At 42.4% G+C, this 27223-nt stretch overlaps 1 protein-coding gene across 1 annotated transcript in view; it reads left to right on the forward strand.

Moving 5' to 3' along the window:
- Positions 1 to 27223, forward strand: part of KCNH5 (potassium voltage-gated channel subfamily H member 5) — a 163149-nt gene that overhangs the window by 14081 nt on the left and 121845 nt on the right. Inside the window, exons 3-4 of the mRNA XM_054199802.1 lie at positions 6543 to 6649; positions 11157 to 11285. Of these exons, the coding sequence (XP_054055777.1) occupies positions 6543 to 6649; positions 11157 to 11285 (236 nt within the window). The remainder of the gene's footprint in view (positions 1 to 6542; positions 6650 to 11156; positions 11286 to 27223) is intronic.

Raw genomic sequence — 27223 nt, forward strand, 5'->3', positions numbered from 1 at the left:
TATTTCAGCCAAATCTGGTTCGAAAACAAGTCCAGTCTGCCCAGTTTGGAAATTCCTGTCATCTTCGTGCGGTTGCATTGCACTGCAGCAACAAAGACTGTTTGATGGAAAGCTTTTAAAAAGTTTTAGCAGTGAATGAGGATGAACTACAGGTGCTCCCAAAAGAGGGGATAAATATTATGAGGATTTAGCCATTATTCTTCTCTCATTTGAAATTTATCCTGGCTAATATGAGTATGAATGTGCTCTAGCTAATGATCCAATAAAGAAAGTGGGGTTTTAGGTAATATATTTCAAAGGTTTTCTTACTAGATTTTCATTATTTCTCCTGTTACTGTGCCAGGAGGCAGTGGGCTATTCTGTAGCCCATGTTGATCCCTATTATTGCGCGCACACACACACCCACACACACGCAGAGGGCACAGTAATGTGCAAACTGCCTCTCTATTCCCAAGAGGACAATTAAGCTGATGATATATTTACGCAGAGTATTGCAGCTTTATGGCTTTTTCCTTTTGTCGGTGGTCTTGCAGGAGCAGGCAGCTATGATTTATGGTTAGACATGCATCTGTGCCTTGTCTGCTGCATCCTTTAAAAAGAGATGCTTTGGGGAAAGACTAAATCCCTAATGCGCGTGTGTGTGTGTGCGAGCAAAGTAAACCAGGGGCAGAGGCAACAAGGAATGGGTGAGGTTACAAGTTTGCGTAGGTTTTCCCTTCATGCATTTGGGGAGTGACCAGCTCCAGGGCACTGGGAGGAGGGGACTACATATCTACAGCAATAATTTTTGGGAGGCGAGTGCTGGCAGACACTGATCGTTGTCTGATGCCTCAGCTGGCAGGAGCAGGGAAGGCAGCAAGCCTGTCTTCGGATGTCAGTCGTCGCTTACTCCAAAAAGCAACACGTGCTGAGGTGTGGTCGCTGCTCTCATCTGCCAGAATGGGGAGGAAGCCTTGGGGGTCCAGGGTTGCTCTGTGCAGCCAGGTGTCCTCTAACAGGGAATAGGGAAGAGATGGGCACGTGCTGCTGAAATTAAATATTCATTCACACAGTTGCAACAGAGTCAATATACTCAGTGGGGCTGAAAGAAACAACCTTATCGCAGCCATCTGGATATACATACATGCTTTCCCCTTTGCTCTCTGCTATCCTGTATATTGAACTGTGTAAGTTTCCTGTGAGCCAGCACTTTTATAGTCTGTGCACACTAAAATAATTACAGATATAGAATGGGATTGTAGGAAAATGTTGAGGAAGGGAAGGTTTAGCAGTACCTCTCTGAGAACGATTGCCCTGTCCCTCAAATATTGAGGGGACCATAAGGTTTATTCCCTTTGAGCGCTTTTTGTGAATGCGATAGGTTCTAGTTACTGCTTGTAGGGATCCTGTTTTGATCACACGCAAGTGGATCCTACAGGTGAATCGAACAGATGCAAATTCAAGGAGGAATTATTGTGGAAAATGAGACTGGTAGCAAAGAGAGACATATATTTATTTTTTTCCTTTTATCATCATTCTGTATATCCATATCTGGATTTTAGAGAGACCTCTCTACACTCGAAGCATGGCCAGCACTTGTTTTGTGTCTGGGTCTTAGCTGGTGGAGTTATATATGCAGTGTGATGTTTCCTGCTTTTTAGGAGACAACCCAGTCTCTGCAGGTTAAAGGAGAGCTGGAGAGGTTTTCAGCGTGGTCTGACGTGCAGCGTGTGCCTTCCAGAGCAATGTCTTTGGAGCTGCTCTCTCATGAAGGGCTGTGCAGCTGTATAGAATGGAAAATAGTCTTGAGGCCAATGGTGCCTATTTAGGCCTGTTCAGCAGAATGTCACTGTAGGTGTTTTTATATGTGGGGTCATTATTTATACTATTTTCGGAGTGAGGCTCTCAGTCGGCATTTGCTATGTTAAGCCCAGATTACACAATACATAAAAATTGCTTTATATATAATGTTTGCTTTACTATTCTAAGGCAAGCGCTCTGGGGTAAGAGTGCTTCCAAAACCTTTATTGTAGGTTTTGGAAGGGTCTGTTTTTCCAGCTTTTTAGTGCCAAAAATCCAACCGAAGAAAAATAACACAGATACAAACAATGTAAATCTAGCCCCAACAATGATTGTCATTGTTACTGATCATGAGTATGATAACGGACAAAAATACTTTCTCAGTATTGGGTAGGTTTGCCCCTGCCTATAAGATATAGTGCTTTCAAATCAGCTTTCACCCATGCTTTTCTCCAGGGTAGTCCAGCAGGAATTCACTATATCCTATTTCTGTCTGTCCCACCCCATACCCTACACTGGGGCAGCTCATATATCCTCATGATATTTGGTCTCAGGTGGTCTTGGCTGACAGCGGTCTCAGGGAGAGGTGGATGGACTGGAGGTGCGAGGGATTTTTGTTCCAGCTCTGGCAATGAGTTAGTCCTGTGACAAACTGGTAATCCCTTTGGTTTTGCACTTCTCTTATCTTTGCAATCAGCAACAATGTGCCCATTGGCAGGAAAATCACTTAGAAATACCTCAGTACAAGTGCCAGTCTCCCCAGTTTCATGGACTGTGTATAAAAGGCCCAGGGTACGTAGGGGTGAGGCTACTTGAATATTGCGTAATGGGAATCAATGTGTGTTATTTCACCTGAAGTTGCATGTATGGCTGGGGCTGATATATAGAATAATTGGTATGAGTGAGTGCTAAAATGCACAGGATATTTAGGTGAAAGAACTTGTGTGCTCTTGAAGCATTGCTGTGCCAAACGAAAATGAGCTGACAGTCCAGGAGGAAGAGGGCATCTGCAATTGCGACACCTCTGACCTTCAATTAGCCACACAAAAAAACTCTGCCTGGAGGTGAACCGACAGGGCAGCCAGCATGCAGGAAAACCTCTTGTTTCATGCCCAGTTGCCCACGGTCATAACAGTGTACGTCTTCATGAATACATTGAAATAATAAAGAGTTATAAAACATTAAACCCCAGTTTAACGTTGCAAGTAATATCAGTGTTTTCTAAATATTGTTGCTTATCAGTTAAACTCCGTATTCTTGGCAAGCCTTCAGAAGAGCAGGCACCCTTTGAGTGGCTGGTTAGTAGACCTACCCTGGCATTTTACACTTGGCATTTGCTCCAGGCTTTGCTTTGCTTACCCTTCCTTGCACCTGAGAGCCTTGTGCCTGGCTGGGAGTAGCTGGTTGCTGGTTTTGTTTTCAGAGAGGAAACCTGCTCTTAGGTGCTGTTTGTGTGTTGCCTGCCAGCTGTGCAGGGAGGGGAATTGGATCTCCTTGCTGAAGCAGTTGTTTACAGGTAGCTTTTCCACTGAAACACTTGCAGCGTCTCTGCTCTCCCTTGTTTTGATTTACTGCTATTTCAAGTGGGACTAAAAAAAGTCTGCGAGTGAAATCCTGGCTCCAGTGAAGCTAACAGCAAAATTCCCACCGTGTTCAAAGAAACGGGATTTTGCACGGTGGATGCAGTGTGGCTGGACTTGAAAAGGGTTAGATTTGATACTGGGATGTCACCTCCATGACCTGATTTTTGTGTGCGTGAGAAGGGCTCCCTGCGCTGCCAGAGCTGTGCAAAGAAACCTAGCTGAGCATGCCAGTGGGACCCAGGGACCTGCACCGTTTCTCCTCAGAAATGGTGCCTGCTCCTTAATGTGCAAAGTCTTGAAGCTGTTGATGTGTGTCTGTATTTGCTGCTCCTTCCGGGTAGATGTTTGTCTTTTGTAATTGATGCCTTTTCATTCAACCCTTTTGGATGAACAGAGCTGTAAATTGGATGCAGGATCATATACCTTCTGTGCTTCACCTGTCCTCGATCCTGGGTAATTCCTCACAAACAGCTGTTAAATACCGCCCCGGCACGCACTGCAGACCTGGAGCTGTTCTGATGCCACTGCTCTGGATCCTGACAAAGGACAGAAGAGCACGATACAAAGCTTCAGATGTGCTTTTCTGTGCCGAGGGATGCTTTCAAAGGCAGGCGGGAGTCCAGGCATCTTAAATGACAAGTGGTCTGTTTCAGAGATGAGAAAATTATCTAAGATTGTGCCTTTCTCTGAGTATTTCAGTAAGTCTTGTTTCTCTTTGATAAGTCTATTTTCTAGGTAGTAAGATTCCCAGTAGCAGGGTGGTTTTGATATTTCTGTCTTGTACCGTTTGCACTGAAGGCACTCGACAAGCACTAAATAACAAAAAACATGAGGCAGAAAAAGACAGTGTGATTGACTGAAGAAGTAGGAGTCCCTCTATGTGTACAAAAGAGGACAGACTAAAATTAAACCTGTGATAAGCAAAGATCTTATATAACTTACACATCGAGTGGCTTTGAGGTTTCTTTGGTGCTGTTAAAAATTGCCTTCTGAAAAATGTTTTTATTATTCCACAAGCCTTTAAAATGTCTCTTTATATGTGAAAATAATGTAAGGTTTGGGTATTACAGGTTTACTGCAATAATAAGCTGCCTTTAATTTAAAACATAAAGTTGATCGATTGTATTCAGCAGTGCTAACTGGTATTGTCCATCACTCAGAACGCCAACGAGTTGTCATTTTAACACTAACTAATGATGACTTTCTGTGTTATAAGCCCCGTAAAGTCATGCACTTTAACAAATTTCTGTTATTTTTTCCTTCAGGACTAAGAGAAACATTGTTTTAAATCTCAAGAAAACAACAAAAAAGATAATTTAGTTGCACAACAGGCCGTGTGAAAACTAGCAGCTCTTATTTTGTCTTGCAAACAGGAGAGCAATCTGCTTTACCTCATCAGTGCATTAAAAAAGGCATAGATTTAAAAAAAAATGAAGTCAAATTCTTTTTGTTGTCATCTCACCTATAAACTTATAAAAGGTTATCAGCTGAACTCGGGAAAGAAAGGCAGGTCATTTGAAAATGAGCAGTAGGCTGTGTTTTGCATTTCCTAAAGACGGCTGTGTATGTTAATGATAAGCAGTACCTTAATGAGAGCCTTGTGCTAAGTAAAACCATTTCCTGACGTCAGTTGTCATAGTGGCATCTCCATTATATTGCTGTCCCAAAGGTAACAATTATGACCTGTCATTAGCAATAGCTCTCCCTGTGTTGCTGGTGAAGAAGCGCCAGTCGTGACATACGGACGTTGTAGTTACTCTGCTGCCCCATGTCTGCCTCCATCACCCATGCTGGGCAGCACCTTATTCTGGGAGCAGCCCCATCCCCTCCCTCGCTTGGCTGTGTAAAGAAAAGATTCATGGTCTGGCCTTCATTGAGTATTTTAATGCTTGCCGAGTCACTAACCACTATGCTGTTTTATTGTTTCTTTCAGAAGAGTAGACATAAAATAAATGTTTATTGAACCTTTGGAGGTCTGTTGATCAATAAAAGAGAAGCTGCATTGAAACCACAGAGGCACTGATAGCTTTTCTTTTCTCTTTCATGTTCTCAGGGTTGTCTGTTGTAGGTTTCAGCTGGAGCTCAAACTGTTTGTGAACAAAGAAAATGCAAAAAAAAAAAATAAATCTGATCAATTAAGAGTATATTCATTCAAGTGTCTGAAAGCTTTTATCCCGTGTTCCATTTTCCTTCAGTTCTGTAATTGGGAATTTGCACAGAGTGGTCTTCGCTTATTTTTAATCCAGGGAAGAATGACAATAAAGGCCTGGCTGTTTCCTTACAAAGGCTTTCAAAAGTAAGGTCAGGGGGTTGGGGTTGCTTACACCAGCTGAAAGTCTGACCTGGAAAAGAATGCAAAGATGAGATGGTCAAGTGGCAAGAAATAGCAGAGTTAAAATTTTATTTTTATAGTCTCAGTCTGGAGAGGGATGAGTCTCCAAAAACATTTTAATGTTGGTTGGGTTTTTTTTTTGTATTTTCACTGAAGTATTAAAGAAATGCAGTATACAATAAGGAAAAAGAGGGTGAATTTGGTTATGTTTGGTAGCAGTGCAGACGTAGCTACACTGAGACGACTCATACACTTCTTTCTGTGCTGAATTTGCAGAGCATTACAGTCATCACTTCTTATTGGTTAAATCCTCCCTCCTTTTGTAATTGATATTTAGTAGAAGGATTCCGATTATCTTATTGTCCCAGGTGCATCTTGACAAGATTAAATTTGTAGCCATCAATTCAGCGAACAGCCTTTACCTGTAGTAGTTTTGATTCCTTCTCCAGAAGCCTTTTCAAGAGGATTGAACAAAATTTGGGAAGTTTTAGAGGTTTTGTTCAGTTTTCTCTGTTTTGACAGCAATATTCTCATGGCCTGCAGCTGTGGCAATAACGGTTTTATAGGCTATCACCTCTTTTTCTAACCATATATCCTTAAAGATATGCTCAGAAAAGCACTTAATGAAACATTGATTTATTTGCTGTTGTTCACAGTAAAAAGGTGGTCATGGTTACTCACTATTGTAGGTTTCCTTGGGACACTCTAAATATTTAAATGAAGTGTAAATCATAATTAAACTTCGGTAAATGACAGTTAATGGCATCTCCAATGCTGGCGTGGTTTAAAGTGACTGTAACAAAGTTGCTGCTTCTCTAGAAAAAAGAGAAACATTTTTTCTTTTTCAGTTTTATGTATGGTGAACTGACAGACAAGAAGACCATTGAAAAAGTCAGACAGACTTTTGACAACTATGAGTCAAACTGCTTTGAAATTCTCCTCTACAAGAAAAACAGTATGTATACATTTGTGTATAGTGTTGGGAGTGATGGTGCATATTTAAAGTATATAATTGACTAAAATAAATTTTCACTTTGACATATGGGTACATTTGGGGCAAGATTTGGAGAAGGAATGGGTATTTTGGTTGCCACAGCTCAAGAAAAGAGCTTTTTTTTTCAGGACGAGTCTTCAGATTGCCAAGAATAGCTGTTCCCTGCTGTCTCCTTCTTTCCAAAATATATTTAGTTTTGAGGATTGTTTCCCTGAAGGGAAACTGACTGGGTTAAGTGAAAAGAAATCCTGAATGAGGGTTCCCCACATCCCTCAGGAAACACCCCCGTGTCTCCACAAGTGAGAACCCGGACCCTGGCTGCCGTGAGTGGATGCTCCCAGCAGTGCCTCTGCGGTGTGTAAAACAACACATATGAGCTCTAGCGAGAGTGCTAAAATTTTGCATAGCCCGAGGCTTATTTAGAAAACCAGGGAATTTTGTAACTTAATGAGATGTAGGACCTAAGTCCCTTCGTCTTGGTGGCATTGGTTTTACAGTAGGTTGCCAGAACTAGGGAAGTTTTTCTTCAGTTTATCTTAACCGTGAGTCAAGCCAGTCACCTTTTCTGTCCTGACACATATGGGGGGCTTATCAACGTTCTAGCACATACTAAGCAAAACCCGCACAGTTGTGTGATCTCACGCTGGGCTTGTGCAGTGTGGACATCTCTCCCGGGCTAGCGGTTGAAATTCTTGCTGTTGTCAGTGGAGATGAGCAGCCTCCTCCACTGACACAGGCCATCTTCCCAAGGTAGAAAGCCAAAACTGTCAGATGAAATGTGCTCCAGAAAAGCTGGTTCCTCTCCACAGAGCAGAACAAGTCTAGTTGACTGGGTTGGAGGCCATGTCACACACAAGCCAAGAGCAATCTTGACGGAGATACATTCTGCGGTTTGGCTTTCCAGTAAAGGATGCAGCTGTTGTGGGGTTGGGGAGCTTTCCCCCTGGTTCAGCTGCCTGGAGCCCAGTAGTTGAGGCCACGTTGCCCCCTGAGTGGACTTCAGTGCTGGCATGGAGCACCTTGCTGGGGTGAGGCTAGAGGTTTCCTCTGCTTTTTGTGGCTGAGGGAAGGTAATGGTGTGCCTCAAGAAAGAGCTAACTGTGCCTGACTGCCCCATTTCTCTGCAAACTCACATAAACTTCTCAGGACATTGAAGAGAGCATCCTGGATACCTCGTCTTCTTGAAACAAACTCACATGCTGTATGCTTTATTTCCACTTTCCCTTTTTAGACTAAATCTTCCTGTATGTGCACTTAAACAGTAGGAAATGTCTTTAGATTTCTCCAGTTCTGCCTGCTTCAAAGCATTTTAGCCAACACTTTAATTAAAAAGAGAAGCAAGAGTGGCTCTGAAATACGTCTGTTTCTGCAGGTGCTTTGGAGAGTCCAAGTGACCTCTTTTCAGGTCCTCAGCATGTGGATGTGTCTGTTCTCTAGATCTTTTGCTTCTCTGCCCATTTCCTGTGCAGGTCACCTGGATGTCCCCTCACATTAGGGCAGTTTCCCAGGACAGGCTTGTGCTGGGTATCTTTGCAAGTGGTGGTGCCCAGCACTGTCCATGTGATTTCCAAAGATGATCCCAGAAAGCTGGTGCTCTCCCTGACCCTGGTTTCTCTTATTAAGTGGGCTGGCAGCTCCTGCTCTAGCATGGGCCAGTCCTGAACTAAATACCTTTCTATTTTATTTCAGCATAAAAAGAGAAAAGCCTTCTCTGGGTGACTTTCCTATAACAAGCCAGTCGCTTTTTGCTGTGGCTTGTGGATTGCCTGCTGGAGCTTGATGATGCTTTAGAGATTTATTGAGCTACAGTTGCCTAAATAAAAACCTTCACCTTTGCTCAGATCTCCAAGCCTATACTCTCCATAAGTTATGCAGGATTACAGAAGGAATTTATGGAAAAGTCCTCATATTTCTTCTCAGGCTTGAGTCAGTTCCCATCCATAACATCTGTTCTCAGCTTCCTTCTCCATCACCCGAAGCCCAAAACTTCAACCTCTTGAGCTAAGATTGAGCTAATCTTGGCTAAGATTAATAGGCTCACCTTTTGGCTCCAGTTCAGCATCTGGTTTGCCTAGGGTTTGCTTCCGTTTGTCATACTCTGAGCCTTGCAGAAGAAGGTTCTTCAAGAAACTGCCTGCTTATCCTTCTTATTCTTCAGGCTGAATATTGGAGCAGATAAAGAAATAAAGAATGGTATCTGTTGGTATGAATGAATATACTTCTGCATATTCATATATATGAATTCTGCAAAATGTAGGCAGTTACTCTGTGGAAGGGCTTGTGTTTATCACCTGCAGAGACCTTGCCTATTGCTTCTCTTCTGCATGGAGCTTGCAGTGCTGTCGAAGCAGCACCCTCCTGTCCATGTATTTAAACTGTAGGTCCAGAGGTACCGTGCATTTTTGATTATGTGACACAACCTTTTCTTTCTCACCCATTCCTTTATTCTTTTGGCAGAGGGAGATTTTGAGATCTTTCAGGTTGCTTTCCCATCCTTCTTTCCTTCGGCACAGAGATGATCTTTAAGAACTGATGCTCTCCAGCAGCATCCACACGACTGCTGACTTCACACGCCCCCTTGGCGTTTTAACCCAGCTAGCAGGTTTCAGGTTCAGGCCTGAAACTTTGCAGCAACTTTCTTCTGCTTTGCTGCATTCCCTCACATACAGTCCTCAGCTCCACCCACCCAAATATTTAGCAACCATGTTAGGCATGCATATATGTGTGTGTGTGTATATATATATACACACACACATGCATACATATGTATGTGTATATGCACGTGTGTGTGTGTGTATATATATATATATATATATGGTAATACTCGGGAAACCTCTTTGCCTGCTTTTGCCCAGATTGCTGCTTCTCCAGCAGTAGGTACCTTGCCTCTGTCTTTGATTTTTATCAGTGCTGTTGTACAGGTTATTTTGCCTACTTACTTTCAGAGCTTTTCAAAGGGTGCCGATGAGTTGCCAGGTATAAGTGCAAGTACAGTATTACTCCAGAGAGCTGCAGCACTCTGTTTTAGAAGTTATGAAAAGAGTCTTTTATCTTGGGTTAGCAACTGGGAATTGAGATAATCAAGTAATCAGCATAATGGCTTTGGAATTATCACAAAAAGCAATCCCCCATCTCTCCCACTTCTCCAGTTTACTGCTAGTGAGTTACTGGTTTAATCCCAGTTCAGCAATGCTGAATTTTGTCATGAACCCTTGTGGATTTTAACCTTCCCCACAGTAGTCCTAGTCCAAATGTGTTTCATTGCCCTCTGGGCATCTATCCTGCAGTTGCTGGCACAGCTCCCAAGCGTGGTGCATTAGAGGAGATCTGGGGGGGGGCAGTGGTGATCGTGGGATAACAGTGGGCCAGTGGCTTGTCTCAATGTGTCAGCTCTCAGGCTGGCATTCAGGCAGCTCAGGAGAAAAGCCATTATGTCAACTGGCTGAAAGCACATTAAATCCCAAAGGTAATTAGCTGGCTGTGAAGGCATTTATAGTGCAGTGTGTGTAGGTGCAAGTTTGGGAGGGAGGGGACACAGCCGTGGGCATGGAGCTTTGCCGGATGGAAAGCATCTCTGACATTCAGGTCCCTGCAGGTGAACAGGGTGTTTCTAAGCAAATGGCTTAAAGTCTTTTAGGATTTCGCCCCTTACAGAGCAGACCTGCGTGTCCATGCGGGAGTGCCACGTGCGTTTCAGCCTAGGAGGAAACAACAGTTTCAGCTCCTGAGCGCCTGCAGGAGCCCTGTGTGAGGACTTACCAAAAGCCGTGCTAACCACTCCAACACTGCAGACATTTTTCAGTGGTTTATTTGATGAGTGGTAGGACTCGAAAAATATTTTATATTGTTTTCAAAAGCTAAGTAGAGATAACTGCATTGCAAGAGTGCTCCACTGGGCAGGACAATGAGGAGGTGGAGGGTATGACCTGAGACACAAAAAGGAAATTGAATCTCCTGATTTGTCCTGATAGGGCATTTAGACTCTGTGTCTGGATTACCTAAGCTCTTCTTAAATAACGGAGTAGCATCAAAATTGAAGTATCAGTTTTGGATTTGATGGCTCCATGTTATGTAAAGAAGGATTCAAAGATACCATCCATCCATTTTTTCTTACCTTCCTACCCTGCAGACACTAAGTTTGTGAGACCTGCTGGGAAAAAATGAGAGCATGAAGGGAAGAGTAATGTATTTTATTTTTGAATGGAGATTTATAAAGCCTCCTGTCTCTACTTATCAGCTAATTAAATTGGTAGCATTTCTCTATTTTAATGGATCTGTAAAAATGGGAACATGTTGTTTTCCTTTGGGGAGGTAAAATTGAAAGATCTGTAAGACGTGGAATTATCTAGTTATGGTCCTCAACTACATGTGTGTTATAGTAACATACAAACGATGAAATATTCTGTGTATGGGCTGGGGACAGTTTGTGCTACAACACAGTCCAACATCACCTTTTTCTTTGCTTCAGGAACCCCAGTTTGGTTCTACATGCAAATTGCACCTATAAGAAATGAGCATGAAAAAGTGGTTTTGTTCCTGTGCACTTTTAAGGATATCACTTTGTTCAAACAACCGATTGAAGATGATTCAACAAAAGGTAAGTATGAGATACACTATTATTTTTTGTAAGTGATAAAGTACAGGTTTGAACTCAGCCCTCTGACAGGAACATGTCACGCCTGTGATCTGTGTCTTTAATTCAGGAAATGTTTTGTGACCTGTCAGAGTTTCAATGCCACTCTTCTAAATTATTGCTTAAAAAATAAAAGATAAATCAGCATGAGTGGAAGTTCCCTAACGACATTTTGCCAGAGTCACAAGCCTTCCTTTCTCTTTGTAATTTCACTACTTCTTTACCACAGCTGGCGTTTGCTAAAAATTACATAGGCTTGAGTCTTTTTAATGTTGTGTTTCGGGGGACCCTTCTCGTAAGGAACTGGTATCTTCTTTTCAAAAAGAAATAATTTCAGCTCCTTTATGCTGAGATGTTGGTGTTTCCTCCTTTTCTTAGTCTTGGAGATGAAGTGCAAAAGAAACAGCCCATTTGGGTCCTTTATTACTGGCTAGCAATGGTGACTGCATGGCAGTGGGCACTGTACTTGGTATTTAACTGCAGCTGGTGATGGCGTTTGTCGAGATGTGCCATGCTCTCATCACCTAACAACCCATGGCCAGACCTCCAGCCTTGCACAAGAGAGAATTGGTGAGGAAGGGTGCAGAGGATCTAGCAGTGGTCTCTGCTTTGGTGATAGGACGTGTCTGTCTTGTGTCAGGTTCACATGTGTATTGCTTTGGGTAAAATAATGCACTTAACATAAAGAAGGGCATTTATGCAACAACATCCACATTCCATCTTCTCCTGGAAGCTGCCTTCTGATGATTAACTTCTTGCTATATTTTTCTCTTCATGCTTGGAGAAGGCTTGATTTCTCACCTAGATCCATGTGTGCTCTAAGCCGTCTTCTTTAGAATAAACTTGGTGTCGTTTGAATGCAAACAGGATTTAAAGTAATTTCTTGTGATCTAGATAACACTTACTGTATGTGTTTGGATAACTGAAAAGTAGATTTGTTAAAGCAGGCTTAAAATAAAACAAAAGGCCTCTCTTTGAGCTAACACCAAATATGAGAACTTTTCTGTCTAGAGAGTATTATCCATAAAGGTGTAAGATCCTGATACAGGAATACCTTCTCAACCGTCGTAAGCTTTACTGCCACTACAATTTAGTTAGCAACCTGAAAATGCTCCTTTATTTCATTTTCAGCTCCATAATGCGGAATTATTGTGCCTGGAAATAATGTGACATTTTTAGGATAAATGCCAGTTAATTGAAAGGACTTTAATTGTAGAGGTTTGAAGGCACGCGACTGGCTCCTTGCTGCAGTGTATATAATATGCAGTGGGAGCTCATCGTGGAAAAAGCTGGCCTTTGCAAAGATCTTCTTGTAGGATTTCCTATTTGATGCTTTCTGGGGGTACCAAGATGTATCTCACATGGAACCAGCCCCCGAAACTCCCCCCTTTCACCAGCTCTGCCCCACTTTCCGCAATATGTAGTTGCACTGAGGAATGGGTGGCTGCGGCACGACAGGGAAAACGTATTGAAGGTGGCTCCAAAATGCAGAAATGATGAATGCTGCCTCCTTTGGATTCGCGGCCTGGGAGATGAGTACTCTGCTGCCTTCCCTGGAGAGGCAGGGATGTGCTGGGGTGGCTGAGCTCTCCCCCTCCCCCTCTCGTGGCTGAGGAGGAGCAGAATACATTTGGCATCCATTATAGGAACAATATATGTTCCTATGGGAAAGAGCAATAGCTGTGAAGTGCGCAACTTGTGTACTGCTGTTCTCCAGTGAAGGGTACCATTAGTTAAAATGCCCGGTATTAACTACGAACACTGCAAAATATTGTCGTCAGCAGCCAGAGAGGTTTGACTGCATATTTAAAGAGCACTTACTTCTGTCAAAGTCAGAAAAAAAAAACCAAACATCAAACCAAAACACTGCAGAAGGCAGTTCAGCCATGTCTCTCAAGTGCCTTCAAGGCATATGATAGGAGTCTTAAGAATTTGCTCAGGGTGCTTTGATTAGAGCATTGTTTAAAATTGATCAAAATGTCCAGCAAGCTCCATAATTACAAACCATTGACCTGATTTTTTCTTCTCCTTTTGCATAAATTAAAGCTCATCTTTTATACTCTTCATATAAAAAAATCATATTCAAATATTTGCACCCTCTTACTACAAGGACGGTAAAACAGCACTGTTGCATTACCCTCTGTGTATCAACTGGGTGGATCGCTGGGATCCCACAGCCCTGGGATCAGTATTGTTTTGTCAGACGTAGTGCTATGAGAGATGCATAATTCATTGTCCTTGCAGATAACATTACAATGTGCTTAGAAGCTGTCAGGCCACTTTCTTTTTGAATTATGAGATTAGTAAACATATACATTACAATTTAGTAGAGAGTTTTTAAACTTTGGTAAAAAGCGTTTCAGCAAAATACTGCTGTTGAGTGCTGGGATTTGTCATTGAAAGGGCTATTTTTTTTCTTTTTAAAAGAATGATTTTTCTTCAGAAATTCTGCCAGGACCATGCAATACATAATACATAAGTAACTATGGTGCAGATGAGTTACTGTCTATTACTTATGGGAGCAGTAAATTTGAGATAAAAAATTCATCAGAAATAAAATATTGATGCCATTATGCAATAATCTCTCCGTACCAATATATTCTGGACTGTTCGAAGGTATGTTGCTTTGTTGTGAAGCTTCAGTATATCACAGTCCTACGAGGCACAAGGATTTGGTATTTAAATCCTAATAAGGGGTGTATCTACACTGCAGGGTGTCTGTGTATCCTGCTCCTGGAAATGAACAGTTGCGTTTGCCAGATCTGCTTGCTGTGGCTGCGGCATGCTTGGCATCTTGTGCAGACCTTTCAGGGGCAGCTGCAGTTTCAAGGGACTGCTAATGGTGCCTCGGCCATGAGGATGCAGAACTGCTCAGAAGTGTCGAAGAGCTTGTCATATTTGTGAAAACAGGACATACAAATAAAAGAAAATAGTTGTCTTACTGCAAAGCAAGGGAGAGGTGGGATTATTTTTTTTTGTCCAATATAGGCTCAAAACCATTCTTGTTTACAGGGTGAGCACAAAAAATATAGCTGACATCACGGGGACTAGCCCCGTGCAAGCGAGGGGAGTTAGAGAGGTCTGGGGCACTGCGACAGATGGTGTATCTCTCTGCGTACCTGTGTGCTCACCGTTTGCTGTGTGCTAATGTTGTCAGAAAGGAAGAGGAGGAGGAGGAAGAGGGGGCTTTGCTTGCAGAAGGGAGTAAAAGTAATGAAAAATTTTCCCTGGTCACCCAGGAGACTGAATTTGTTGCAGTCCAGAAAGCTATTGAAACTTACTGGACTGAAAGCAAGACTGGAAAAAAGGGATATTTAATCATAGAATCATAGAATTGTTAAAGCTACCTTCCTGTAATAAAATATGGTGGCAAAGATCAAACCCCTTGTTTTCTGAGAGGGTACAGGCAGTTCGACACTAAAGATTTGACTGACTTGTTTTCTTGTTACCCATGCTGGTATTTATTATCACTGAGCGATGTGCAGGAGACCTATGATGTATAGCAGTGTAACAGTGAGCAAAAAGTACGGTTGTATCCTTGTAAATGGAAAATTACTTGAAAAGTGTCTAACCATGCAAAAGTATAAAAGCCTCCAGCATCTTAAGTAGAAGCAGTGAAGATGGTAATGGAAGGAAACATCAGCCACCTACTTGACATGGTCACTGCTGTGTGAAGATGCCACCGGCAATTGTGCAGGTCTGGTGGACAGGAGAACACCCTCTCTTGACTTGATTTATAGTTTCTAGTGCCCCAGTTCCTAATTTGGTGGCTGGATGAGCTGTGGATGGTGGCAGTGTGGAAGAAGAGGCACGAGAATTAGTGATGGAGCAGGAAGTGTTGCAGGAGATGATGGACACACTTGGTCGTCACTGGGACAGTGCCTTATTTTCCAGTGCCATATTTCCAATCCTTATTTTTCCGTAGCTGTGCTGTGTTTGCCTGGTCTCTCTTTCTTTTCTTCTCTGCTCCTCTTTGGTAATACGAACGTTTGTCTCATCTGGATTCAGTACCAAGCAATAGGTCCTACCTGTGGTGGTGGAGGGTCAGATCCCCAGGTGCCCTGGCTGAATGCCTTACACAGCAGAGGTGGAAGGCCCTTACAAGCATATGAAAGATCTTATTATGTATTTTCTTCCAGAGAATAAAATCCAAAGAATGGGTTTTTTTAATGTTTGTACCATTGTAGGGTCACAGTTGGATGCTTTTATCAGCTTGCTGTGCTTTTATTCTGTCTTTACCCAATGGTCTTTTAAAAACATCTGAAGACTTTCACTCTCTCTAAAGACACACAGTGGTAATAATCTTATATTTATTTGTCAGGAAAAAAATGAAGCCATTTTTCTGGACCCTAACTATTAAAAGGGCCACTTAAAATATTAACACCATTTGATGCCAGGAGTGGTGTAGATTATATTGAAGTGAAAGTTTAAGGATAGAAAAAAGACCAGTGGTTTTTGGCTAATAGTGGAGTTTCACCTAGTTACGTAATGGCTTTATTCCCTTTGTTTTCATCAGTGAAAAAAAATGTGGCCTCTAGGTAAAATTGGAAGGTTTTTTGGCTAGGATTCTCGCTGGCTATCTTGAGTCTCTTTTGAGTGAAATATCAGGCTTGTCACCTGCCGGAGGTGATTGGGAAGGTCTGGTGACTACTGGAATACTGATGGGATGCTGAATTAGGATGCAAAGATGTGTTAATGAGGCCCCTACAACTCAGGACCATGTGCTGTTAACAGATGGGATCAGGAGATGGCACAGCGGTATCCTGAAGTTGGGGTTTTTTCACTTGCTAGAGCCAGACTTTGATAATCAAGACTGTCTGGGACAATGCCGTAATGCTTCCAGTGATATAACTCTTTACGGTTATATAACTCTATATAATGATACAACTCTATCTCGGAGTGTGACAGGGCTATAAAAAGTGTAGTAGTTGCAGAAATACGCACTTATGCTTGCTAATCCTTGCTAAGCCTATAATTCTGATCCTTTTTTATCTTTAATAAGTGCAAGTTATTAAGCATATATAACTAGTTGCACACGGGAACTTTTTTGCTTGAGGGGGTATCAATCCTGGTGATAATAGAAGAAGTGGGTGGAGGGATTAGAGCATGAAAATGAGGTTTCTACCTTTAGCTGAAGCACAGTGTACCCTGTTGAATACATCACCTTGACAGTAATCCATAACAGTAATTTAAGAGGTCGCAATTTGGATATCCTTACCATGTTTTTATTGCACTTTTCCATGGCTGTAATAAGAAGGGTCTTGCTGCTATAGAGACCCACTTGTTCTGGTGCTGCTTGCTATCGCTCTGATCTGCAGAGTTTCACCCCCCAGTGCCTTCAGGCACCGAGGAGATCACCTCCATCTCTCCATTCTCCCCTGGGTCTAGAGTGCAGCGTGCAGGGACACCTGGGCCTTGAGACTGGACTTTGAGGGGGATGACAAGAGAAGTGGTCATTTGTCAGGATGCCAGGTGGGCTTCCAGTGCCAAGAGCAGACAACTCAGAGGAATGATGCTAAGATACAGTCTCTTGGTATTTGAAACCATCCATTTTGGATGGGCACAGCTTGCTAGTAACCAGGAAGTCCTTCTGAGGTTGCTTGGTTCCTGTTGCTGCAGGATAAGCTTCCCTGTTTTTGTCTCCAGTGACATGCTGGTGGCACTTTAGCAGACACCGCAAAAGCTGAACAATCAAGTAGTTGTTTCCTCGCTCCTAGGGGTGATGCTCCGAGGCCCTATTTCTGGTGTCATTCCTCCCCTCCCCCACCCTGCTTCTTGCTTTGCTGCTGTCAGAGACCCACCACGATGAAGAAGAGGGAATTTCCATATCCAGGGCTGTTTCGTTTCCTTCACAGAAATCAAATGCTTTTCTAAATTTGGTATTGCCTTTTGAGGCCTTTGTGAGCTCTATCAGCAACACACAATGCACGTTAGCTGTCTGTAAATTTCTGGAAGTTTAATGCACAATGAAAAAGAAATCCCATTGAAATCAAATCTAACCCTGTGAGAGATGAAATTAAACTGGAAGTTGATCTTTAAAGCAGTAACTGTTTGTAGATGGATACACTTTCTATGTAGAAAACTGAACGCTTATAAGCCATGTATAAAATAATAAGTATAAATATAGTAGAGTTAGAGAGTTTAAGAGTCTAATCTGTATATCACAGGCCATTACATTTCACTAAGTTACTCCTCTGCTGAACCCGTGAACTTGTGTGGAACTAAACCATCCCCTCCAGACAAACATCCGGTATTAATTTAGAAGTCTGAAGAGACTGCGGATACACCACATTCCTTCATATTTTTCTTGCTTTTTGATTGCACTTTTGACTTTAAAAAAGCATCATATTTAAATTAACCTAGCTTCAGCTTCTTGCAGTGGCACCTTCTTATGCGTTTTTTCCACTGTACTAAAAATGTCCCATTAAGGCACTTATATATCAAGTCATCACGCCACCTTCTTTTGATAAAGTAAATGAATTGAGCTCCTTAAACCTCTGTCTAGCCTGAATTTGGAGGTCTGATGATGGCAGATATACAGACATTTTAGCTGCACTTTAATGCAGCTCATTGGCAGCAGTAGGGATGAAGCCGTGGTGGCATGGATTTCAGCCTCCCAGGTCCCGAATAAGTTTCTGCAGCCGTTACTGTAGCCAGATGGGTTCACCGCTAACTCCTCAATATTGCCCATTGCTCAGCCTCTCCAAGCCTAGCTCTTACTGTTGTATATCCCAGGAGTAGGTGACCTTTTGCCAAAGCAAAACACATGCTGAATTGCTCATCTACTAAGACCTGTGGATCCCTTTCGGAACCGTTCTTTGCTAGGGACGTTTCCCCTTCCTGTGCTGGAGATACAATTTGCATTGCTTTTGCCTAGATATCTGATTTCCATTTAAAATGCATTTTAGTGGCACATGCCCAGTTATCAAGCACATCATCCTGCGCGACTGCCTTCATGACTGTTTGGCATTCCTCTAATCTTCCTGTCATCTGGGCATTTTATCGGTCATTTTATAATGCCTTTCAAACCATAGAGAAAAGCACTGAATAGAAGGGGACCTGTCCACTGGGGTCCAGAAGGCTCTCAGTAATAATTTTTTGCTATTTTCCACTACTCCTTGTTGGATATATGCCAGGTAGCAAGTTCTTCATCCATTTAACCTCAAATTTACTGAACTGCGTAGTCTCAATATTCTGTTGAGAGTGTCACACCGTGTCAGTTCAGTGAAGATTACTGTACAAGAGGATTTGGCCAACGTGTGGCTCTCAGGTGATTCAAATGCAGAACCAGGATGAGGTGGTGGTATGGGATGAGCACTGGCTGTGCTGATTTGGGAGCTGTTGGGAGGAGGGTCCTTGGCTGCAGGCTGGAGCAAACCAGGGGCAGCTGCTGGGGCTGTCATCAGGGCGATGGTCCATGTTGCTGCCCAGTCCAGCCCCAGCAAGAGTGCACTGGTACAGGGAGCTGCCCTGGCTCCTGCCCCTCCAGTGTACATCATATGTATCCTGTGGCTCCGGCCGGCTGTTGCATTTGGCTTGCAGCTTGTTCTGTCAAGGCGTTTGGCTGTGTTCCTGAACCAAATTTATACTCTTATCAAATAATGAAATTAACGTTGTGGAGCATTTTACATCATTCTGTATTGACAGCCATTCATTATGTTCCGTTCCTTTTCTTTTTTATTAAACATGTTGAAACTCAGATCAGCTTTTCTCTCATTTTGCCTGGCACTGAGATTAAGCTGAGAAACCTGTTTGCCCTTTCTGCATATGGGTGCAGAAAGTCTTTTGGTCCTACTTCGGGAGTTCTTTTAAACCTGCATTGTTACTTTAAAAAATCTGGCCAGAGAAGGATTTTTCCCATATGTCTTTAACTTTCCATGTCCATTCTCATAAGCCATAATTTCTCATTCACATACTTACTTGCTCCCTTTCTTCCCATCCCTCTGTGCTTTATTGTATACTGCTTTTTCATTTCTAGCAGTTGCCTTTCTTTTGACCCTTAGCCTTTGGCTGCTGTAGTCCTTTTTCCTTGACCATTGAATGGCACCATTTCGCTATCTGGCAAAGTCTTGAAAGCCAGTTGACTGACATTTACACTACTTAGTCTTTTTGTTTGTTTGTTTTTGTTTTCTTCCCAAAATTTGCAGTTGTTTTTCTATACTTATCCTTGGTGGCCCTGTGTGTGTGTATAAAATTTAGCTTGAGTTGCAGAAACATGAAATTTAAGAAGTTTTGCACTGTAAATTTATGGCTATGTCAGAATTAGATTTAAAAATACATTGTATAACAAATGTAGTCCAATGGTGTATAAATCTAAGCACTTTTCATCAGTAGATCTCAAAATGGCTTGCAAAGTAGGTCATTAGCATTATTTTCATTTTAAGGAGAAGAAACTGAAGCTCAGAGAGGTAAGGTGATATGCCCAAGATTACCCATTGATTCCTCATCCATTTTGAGCTCCCCAGTAGTTGCAGTGGGTGGATGGTAACTGGGAATACAACACTGAGCAAGAACAGAGGTCAGATGTAAAAATTATCCCAAAAGTGCAGTGCATTATCAGACAGTGGAACACACAGAATTTCAAATTGGGAAATTTATCCTAGTATTTTGAATTACGTTTGAGTAGACGCTGGGGTTCTTCAGTCGGTAAATAGTTTTGCCGCATCATGGGAGTGATTGAGCTTTGTTTGACTATTATTCTATTTTTTCAGGAATCCCATTTATTCCCCTCTCTCTAATAAAGCAAAACCAGGATGATTAAGTTTTTCGAAGAGACAATGAGCTCTTTCAGCCATATTTTACCTGCAATAAAGAGCAAACAGCCAGCCATTGTAATGATTTTACTGTCTGAACGTCTAGAAATAGTTGAGAATTGTAGATGCTAACTGTTAATGGAAAAGGATGATCCATGTTGTCAATTGAATTCCATACTGCCTAACTCTGAGCGGTGCTTGCTCTTTGCGTTTGTGGGTAAGTCACAAAGTATATATTATTTAAGCATTCTATATATTTACTGTTTCGTGCTTCACAGCAAGAGAAGAACAACCTTTCCATGGTCTGGAAGTGCTCCTTATATTCCTGCAGAAAGGAATCAACATGAGCATTGCTGTAATTACCCTCTGCAGTTGTTTTTTACACAGAATATCATTCTTAACCCTAGTGTTTTCACTGCAGTCTAAGGTATTGAACAGTTGCCTGTTACACTGATTTAAAAGCCATCAGTATTTCTGATCCTTTTAAGGCCAGACAAACCTTGACAAAAAGGTTAATTGCAACCCAGCAGAGCTACACTAATGTTTTATTAGGGCAAACTAGTCATGTCTAGATTTTTCAGAGCAAGTGCACTATAAAGAACATTAACATCTCGCCTTGTGATTTTTAAACTCTTCGTAAAGACTGATGTATGAATTTAGCTTTAAAACAATATAGTTCATGAATTAGAGGTTTTAATTATTTTTTGGCGGTGTGGCTGCTAGCTAGGTGGCGAAATCTGACCGGTACACAAATCCAATAAAGAAGACTGCAAATTTTCAAATGCTAATTAAGTGATGGGGAGAATTTGAAGGGTTTTCTCACTTGCAAATACTTACATTTGAAAATATTTGCTGTTATCTTTGAAGGCGATGGGTAGGCTGTTGAGTGCTGAGGTTTGTACAGGGAAGGTGGTTTAAGCACTAGAAGAGCAAAAGAGCCCAAGTTTTTTTTTTTCTCGTTAGCCTGTCCTTGCTCAGGGACTTCTTCCCCGGCAGAGGGAACAGCCCGGGTCTGACCCAGCCCCTTGGCAGGAGTGTCCGCGTGTGACAGGCACCAGGAGTTGCTCCTCGGGGCATGTGGGAGCTTCTTCAGGATGCTTGTAGTTTTGGGTGGAGTCTAACCAATTCTCTGCTTGCTTTGTGACCTTGAGAGGAATCAGAGGGATTTAAAGATTTTGTCTCCAGATAGCCATTAGGAAACAGTTATTCTGTCCCATCACTTCGGGCATCACTCGGGGAAGCCTCCTTTGCTGCACTTTCTTTGGACAGCTTTTACTCTTATCCTTTTTATGCTCCGCTATTGCAACAGCATCTTCGACCTGGATGACATTTCTCCGTACTCAGAGAAGGCAGCAGAGAAGAGGAGGGGGGTTGGAGATGGATGAGAGTGTTTGTGTACTGAACTGATCTGCAGGGTACATTAATGGGAAGGAGACTGGCGACCAGAAGGGCAGGGAGAGGTCCCTATAGCAATGCAGGAGTGCATTTTGCAGAAGGTGCCTGAACACAGAGTAGCCAGTGAGTACGGTGTTGGAGCAGAGCTGTTAGGGGAGCAGCTGCTGCAGAGCTGTTCCCATCCCAGCTGTCCAGGATAAAACACAATGATTGATTCAGGATCTCAGGAAGAAAGATGTGTGGGCATAATGCTGCTCTTGCTGGAGTAGTAGCTGATGGAAAGGCACCTGCTATAGTGAGTGAGAGGTTTCACGTAAGATAGTTTAGACTTTCTGATGATGGAGGGATGATAGGATTAAGTTCTAAGGGGCTAAACTTATATTAGCTCTCTACAAGGTATCCTCCCTACATATGGGGTCATTGACAAGAAAGCTGGAAATACTGTTTCTCCCTTAGACACCACATAATTTCTGTAGTGGTGTGTGAATCTAGCGAGTGGCTGAGTGAGCATCTTAGAACCATCTAGAAAGTTTTTCCCCCTCTGAGGTGGTGTTCAGGTGCTCTGCCTGCTTTGCTTGACAGTTGCCTACCTCCCTTCCGTGCTCCTGCACTCCCTTGAGTATCCTGGCACAATGTTAACAGCTTCAACTCATGTCGTAGCAGCTAAAGTTTGACAGAAATACTAATTTATTTATTTTAAATTAATTTAGTGCTCCTTTTTCTTTCTTTCTTCAGAAAAACCTTGCGTTCAGCTGTTGTGTGAAGTACTCCACCAAGTCTTCCCCAGCTCAATTAGCCCCATAGTCTGAGGGCTGTCAAATTGGCAGTCCTAATTAGTGCGAGGGACGTGGAGAATATTTTGTGGATGTAAATTACTTAATTGTGACTAAAACACATGGAGGAAGAAGAAGCTGCATACTTGGAAGGACAACATTACGGCTGGGCCAAGTCAGAGACTAGTTTAGTTCATGTCTATCAGCAAGCTTGCCGCCTTCATGTCCTGTTTTTGTAACTGGATGGAGTTGTTAAATCCACATCTTCAATTTCTTGTGAATGCAAAACTTTTAGTTTGAGTAATGGATAGGATCGGGGAAATATTTTGCTAGGCTTCTGTTTCTGTCTTCTGATCATAGAATTGTTTAGGTTGGAAAATACTTTTAAGATCATCAAGTCCAAGCGTTAACCTAACACTGCCAAGCCCACCACTAAACCCTGTCCCTCAATACCACATCTACACATCTTTAAAATGCCTTCAGGGATGGTGACTCAATCACTTCCCTGGGCAGCCTGTTCTAATGTTTGATAACCCTCTGTAGAGCCTTCCTACCCTCAAGCAGATCAACACTCCTGCCCAACTTGGTGTCGTCTGCAAACTTACTGAGGGTGCACTCAATGTTTTGGATCATGAGAATGAATGCAGATCATGAGGTTGTTTTTGTTTTGTTTTGTTTTTTTAATCAGGGGTATAAATTCTTCTAGTTTTATCCGTGAATCAGAAAGTAATTAAAGAGAATCAGGGGAAACAATTATTATATGTTATTCCAGAATTTTCCATTTGAGGTCATTAACATCTTCCTCTGAAATACCCAGTTTAACTTGTAAGGAGCAGCAGCTGCTGGCCTGATCTGGTGTATGATCTGATGATGGTGCCTTTGTTCCTAAGAACTTGAGTGCAGTGGTGTAAGTTCAGGGTATTATTTTTCAAGTGGTGCTGTGGAAGACAGACACAATCCAGCTGAGCTGAAGAAAGCATCAGAAGTGTTGCTTTTTCTCATGAGTAGGTTTTTTTTTTCCCTCTTGCACCTGCTATTTGTGCCGCTCCTTTACTCCTTCCACACTGAAAATATCTATGAGGACAGGCGGTCATTAATATATGGGATAAAATTATCATTCTTTTCAAGCCTTGTGTCTATAGAGGAAAAGAAAGGACAGAATCCTCTGAAGAAACATTGACAGCAGTAGGCAGCTATGCAAATTTTTCCTGGTCTATTTAAAAATACACATTAGTTTTAAATAAAATTCTGAACTTATCTAGTCTACAACAAGGTCAAGAAACAGAGAAATGTACCCTGTATAGATTATTTCAGACACAAGGCAGCCTGTATACATTTTCACCTTCCCACTCATAACCCAGCATCTTGCTGTTGCTATGTTTTTAATTCTCTTGGGTTGTAAATAGGAAACAAAAGAAGTTGGTTTCACACTACTGCAGATGGATACATTGGAGCAGGCAGAATAATGCTGCAATTTGTGCTGAATTAGAAAAAAGTCATGTTAGCGTATTCTGTACTTCCAACATCCAGAATCACGGGCTTCACAGGGCTGAAAGAAATGTGAAAATGTGAGGTCTCTAAATGAGGCTGGAAGGGTTTTTGCAAAAGGTCTGCTCTAGCACAAAACAGAGCTTTGGTCTCGGTGGAGAAAGGACATGATGAAATGGTTTGCTCCATGAAAAGAAGAGGTCAGACCAGATGAGCAGAGCGGTAACTCTGAATGGTAAAATGTGTGGCTTCTTTCTTTCACCTGACATTGATGATCTCACCAAGGTGGAAAAGGAGTATCTCAAAAAGTCGTAGTTCTTCCATTCTTTTTATTTTTACAACAGCAAAAGGATTGCTGTTGTTTGGTATGTGTTGTACCCCTCCAGCTCCTTGTGGTACATCTTTCCCAACTTTCCCAGGCTTTCTATATTTGTGGTTAATGCAGAAGAGATGTTTTTCTTACCTAAGATGATGACAAGGGATTTCTTACCAGTTTTGCTTTTATAAAAGGAGACAAATTTTTAAACCCCATGTTTTTCTGAGTGGGATCTCTCAGCCTGTGAAGTACCATGGGAAAGGATTGCTACATGAAGCCATCTCCTATCATTGCTAGCCCCTGACTCTTCTCCAAATCCTCATCTAATCACTGTACAGTTCAATGCCCTAAACCTCAGAAAATAAAGTAATCCTTGAATCATTAACCATCGGCCATCAGAAAGGTCACAGAATCACAGAATGTTTGGGGTTGGAAGGGACCTCTGGAGGTCATCTTGTCCAAACTCCCTGCTCAAGCAGGGCCCCCTATGGCCAGTTGCCCAGGACCACGTCCATATGGCTTTTGAATATCTCCAAGGAAGAAGACTCCACAAGCTCTCTGGGCAACCTGTGCCAGTGCTTGGTCACCATCACAGTAAAAAGGTGTTTTCTGATGTTTAGACAGAACCTCATGTGTTTCATTTTGTGCCCATTGCATCTGGTCCTGTCACTGGGCACCACTGGAAAGAGCCTGGCTCTGTCTTCTTTGAATCCTCCCTTCAGGTATTTATATGCATAATAAGATCCACTCCCACAAGCCTTCTCTTCTCCAGGCTGAACAGTCATAGCTCTCAGCCTTTCCTCGAAGTAGAGATGCTCCAATCCCTTAATCATCTTTGTGGCCCTTTGTCAGAACCTGTTCAGTATGTCCCTGTCTCCCTTGTACTGGGGAGCCCAGAACTGGCCTCACCAGTGCTGAGTAGAGGGGAAGGAACTTCCTTGACCTGCTGGCAATACTTTATCTAATACAGCCAACAGTACCGTTTGCCTTCTCTGCAGTGTGGGCATGTTGTTGGCTCATGTTCAGCCTGGTCCACCAGGACAGTCAGGTCCTTTTCTGCCAAGCAGCTTTCCATCTGGGTGGTTCCCGTCATAAATTGGTGTACGGGGTTGTTCCTCCCCAGGTGCAGGACTTTGTACTTCTCCTTGTTGAACTTCGGGAGGTTGCTGTCAGAGTTGGAGTAGCTGACAAAGCTGAGGTGTGACAAATGAGAGCGCTGGGGACTAAGTCCAGGTTTGGATGTGGTGGTTTTGGCTTTGCTGAGCACCTTTCCATCACTCTCTTACCAGCTTTGTGGGGCAGGGTGACAAAGTAAAGCTTGAGGACTGGCCCAAATCCATCTCCATGGACCAGAGGGAAGTGTCTTTCCAGGGGAAGAAGACAGTGAGTGTGTGGTGTGATGTGTGTGTATGTACTTGCACAGGGTCTGGAGGTGGGTGACCACTTCCCGGAGGAGAGCTGCTCTTTTTCTCTGGGTCTTGCAGCATGGTTGCAGTGTGCCAAAAGCTGTCTGGATGTACTGTGGCCTCCAGCAATTACAAGAAATGCCGAGCAGAGCTGTCACAACACTCTCACCATGCTCACTTGGTCTTTGAAATCGCTAGCTGAGAAAGATAAAGAGCAATTCTGAGTTCTTTCTCCTTGCCGCAGTTTTTTAGACAACTAGGAAAAAGAAAACCACAAGAATTTTTTCTAGAAATTAATAGTTCATACTCGGATCACTATAGTCTCTTTTGACCTTGTTTAAAACAGAAAGTGCATGTTCCTAATTGAATATCCCTGTAAGCTCGATGAGCATGAGGCATATCCAAAGGTCACATTTAAGGTTTAGATTTGAAAAGTTAATAAAATACTTCTATTTTTTACTTTTTTTGCAGTGCATTTTTGAGGTCATATATTAATAGCCAGACACAAATTGTTTGTACTGTGCTGGTGGTGTATCATGATACTTAGATCTGTTTTGAATGCTAGAAGATGAACAATGGTTTTACATTTGTGTGAATGGGATATATATGCAGTAAATTGCAAAGCCAAACTGTAAATTATTTTTTTCTTGAAGTTTTATTGTCTCGTCTATTCTCTGCTCTTCATTTTATCTACCCCAGGGCTTCCCTTAAATTTCCAAGTCCCTGACTCCTATCAGACAACAGGCATTTAAAAATAAACCTAGCTAACATAGAAACGTTGCGTTTCGTTTCTCAGATGTGACATTTCCCCCAATTTTCACCTACTCAGCATTCAAGTTAAATAAAAGTAACACGTTCTCCTGAACCCGTTTCCTGTCCATAACTTTTTTGATATTTTACCACCTGTGTAGTAAAATATCAGGTTGTACCTGGCTAAACTGGATGTGTAGCATCTCCTTCATTAGGAGGCAAGGTGGCAATTCCTTGCTGCAGATATCTGAATTTTCCATTTTCCTGCTTACCACCAAGGTGCTACAGTGCTTAAACCCCTGGCGTTTTCTTTGCTACCGCCGATCTACCTTGTCTGTTGACGCATCCGCGCCAGCTGTCACATAAGGGTGTTTTTCCAGCAGGAGTGACTTGATGACACGTTCCGGGTCAGTGCTGCTGTCAGTAGCAAACTGGGATCGCGCCTTTCTGAATGCTGCAGAAAAAATTCCCCAGGGCTGGCCTTGTGTGCAGGCCTCAAGCTACCATTACGGCAGCTGTTTATCATTAGGTTAACAGCTACATGTATTTCTTAATGCCATTTAAAATTAGCGCTTAATCTGTCTTTAAAGTCTTAACGATTCTTTTTTTTTCGTCTGAAGCATTGCTGTTGATGCAGCTCTGAATTTTGCTGATTTTTTTATTTTATTTTTTTTAAAGTTTTAGTTTTGTCCCTGAAGTCTAGTTGGGGCAAGAAACAGTAAAGACCTAAGGATCAGACTTTTGGGGCTGCTCCAGCAGCTCTGAATCAGCAGGAGCCTTTCTGTAGCTGGGGAGGATTTACTTCAGCAGGATTTGCAGATTTGGGAAGCCTTTGCATTAACTTCAGTGGTTTAGAATTAGATTTTAGCAGCAGAGTAACTCCCCAGAAGGCTGAAAGCACAATGTGATCCCTCTAACACAATGTCTGCAAAAGGCAGAAGAAAGAACAAGCCAGAGCATTTTGATTTTACTCAGATTTACACGTGGTTGCCTTGAAGCAGCGGTATTTTTCCTCTTTTGC

This window comes from Rissa tridactyla, chromosome 4 (genome assembly GCF_028500815.1).
Source record: "Rissa tridactyla isolate bRisTri1 chromosome 4, bRisTri1.patW.cur.20221130, whole genome shotgun sequence".
Lineage (NCBI taxonomy): Eukaryota > Metazoa > Chordata > Aves > Charadriiformes > Laridae > Rissa > Rissa tridactyla.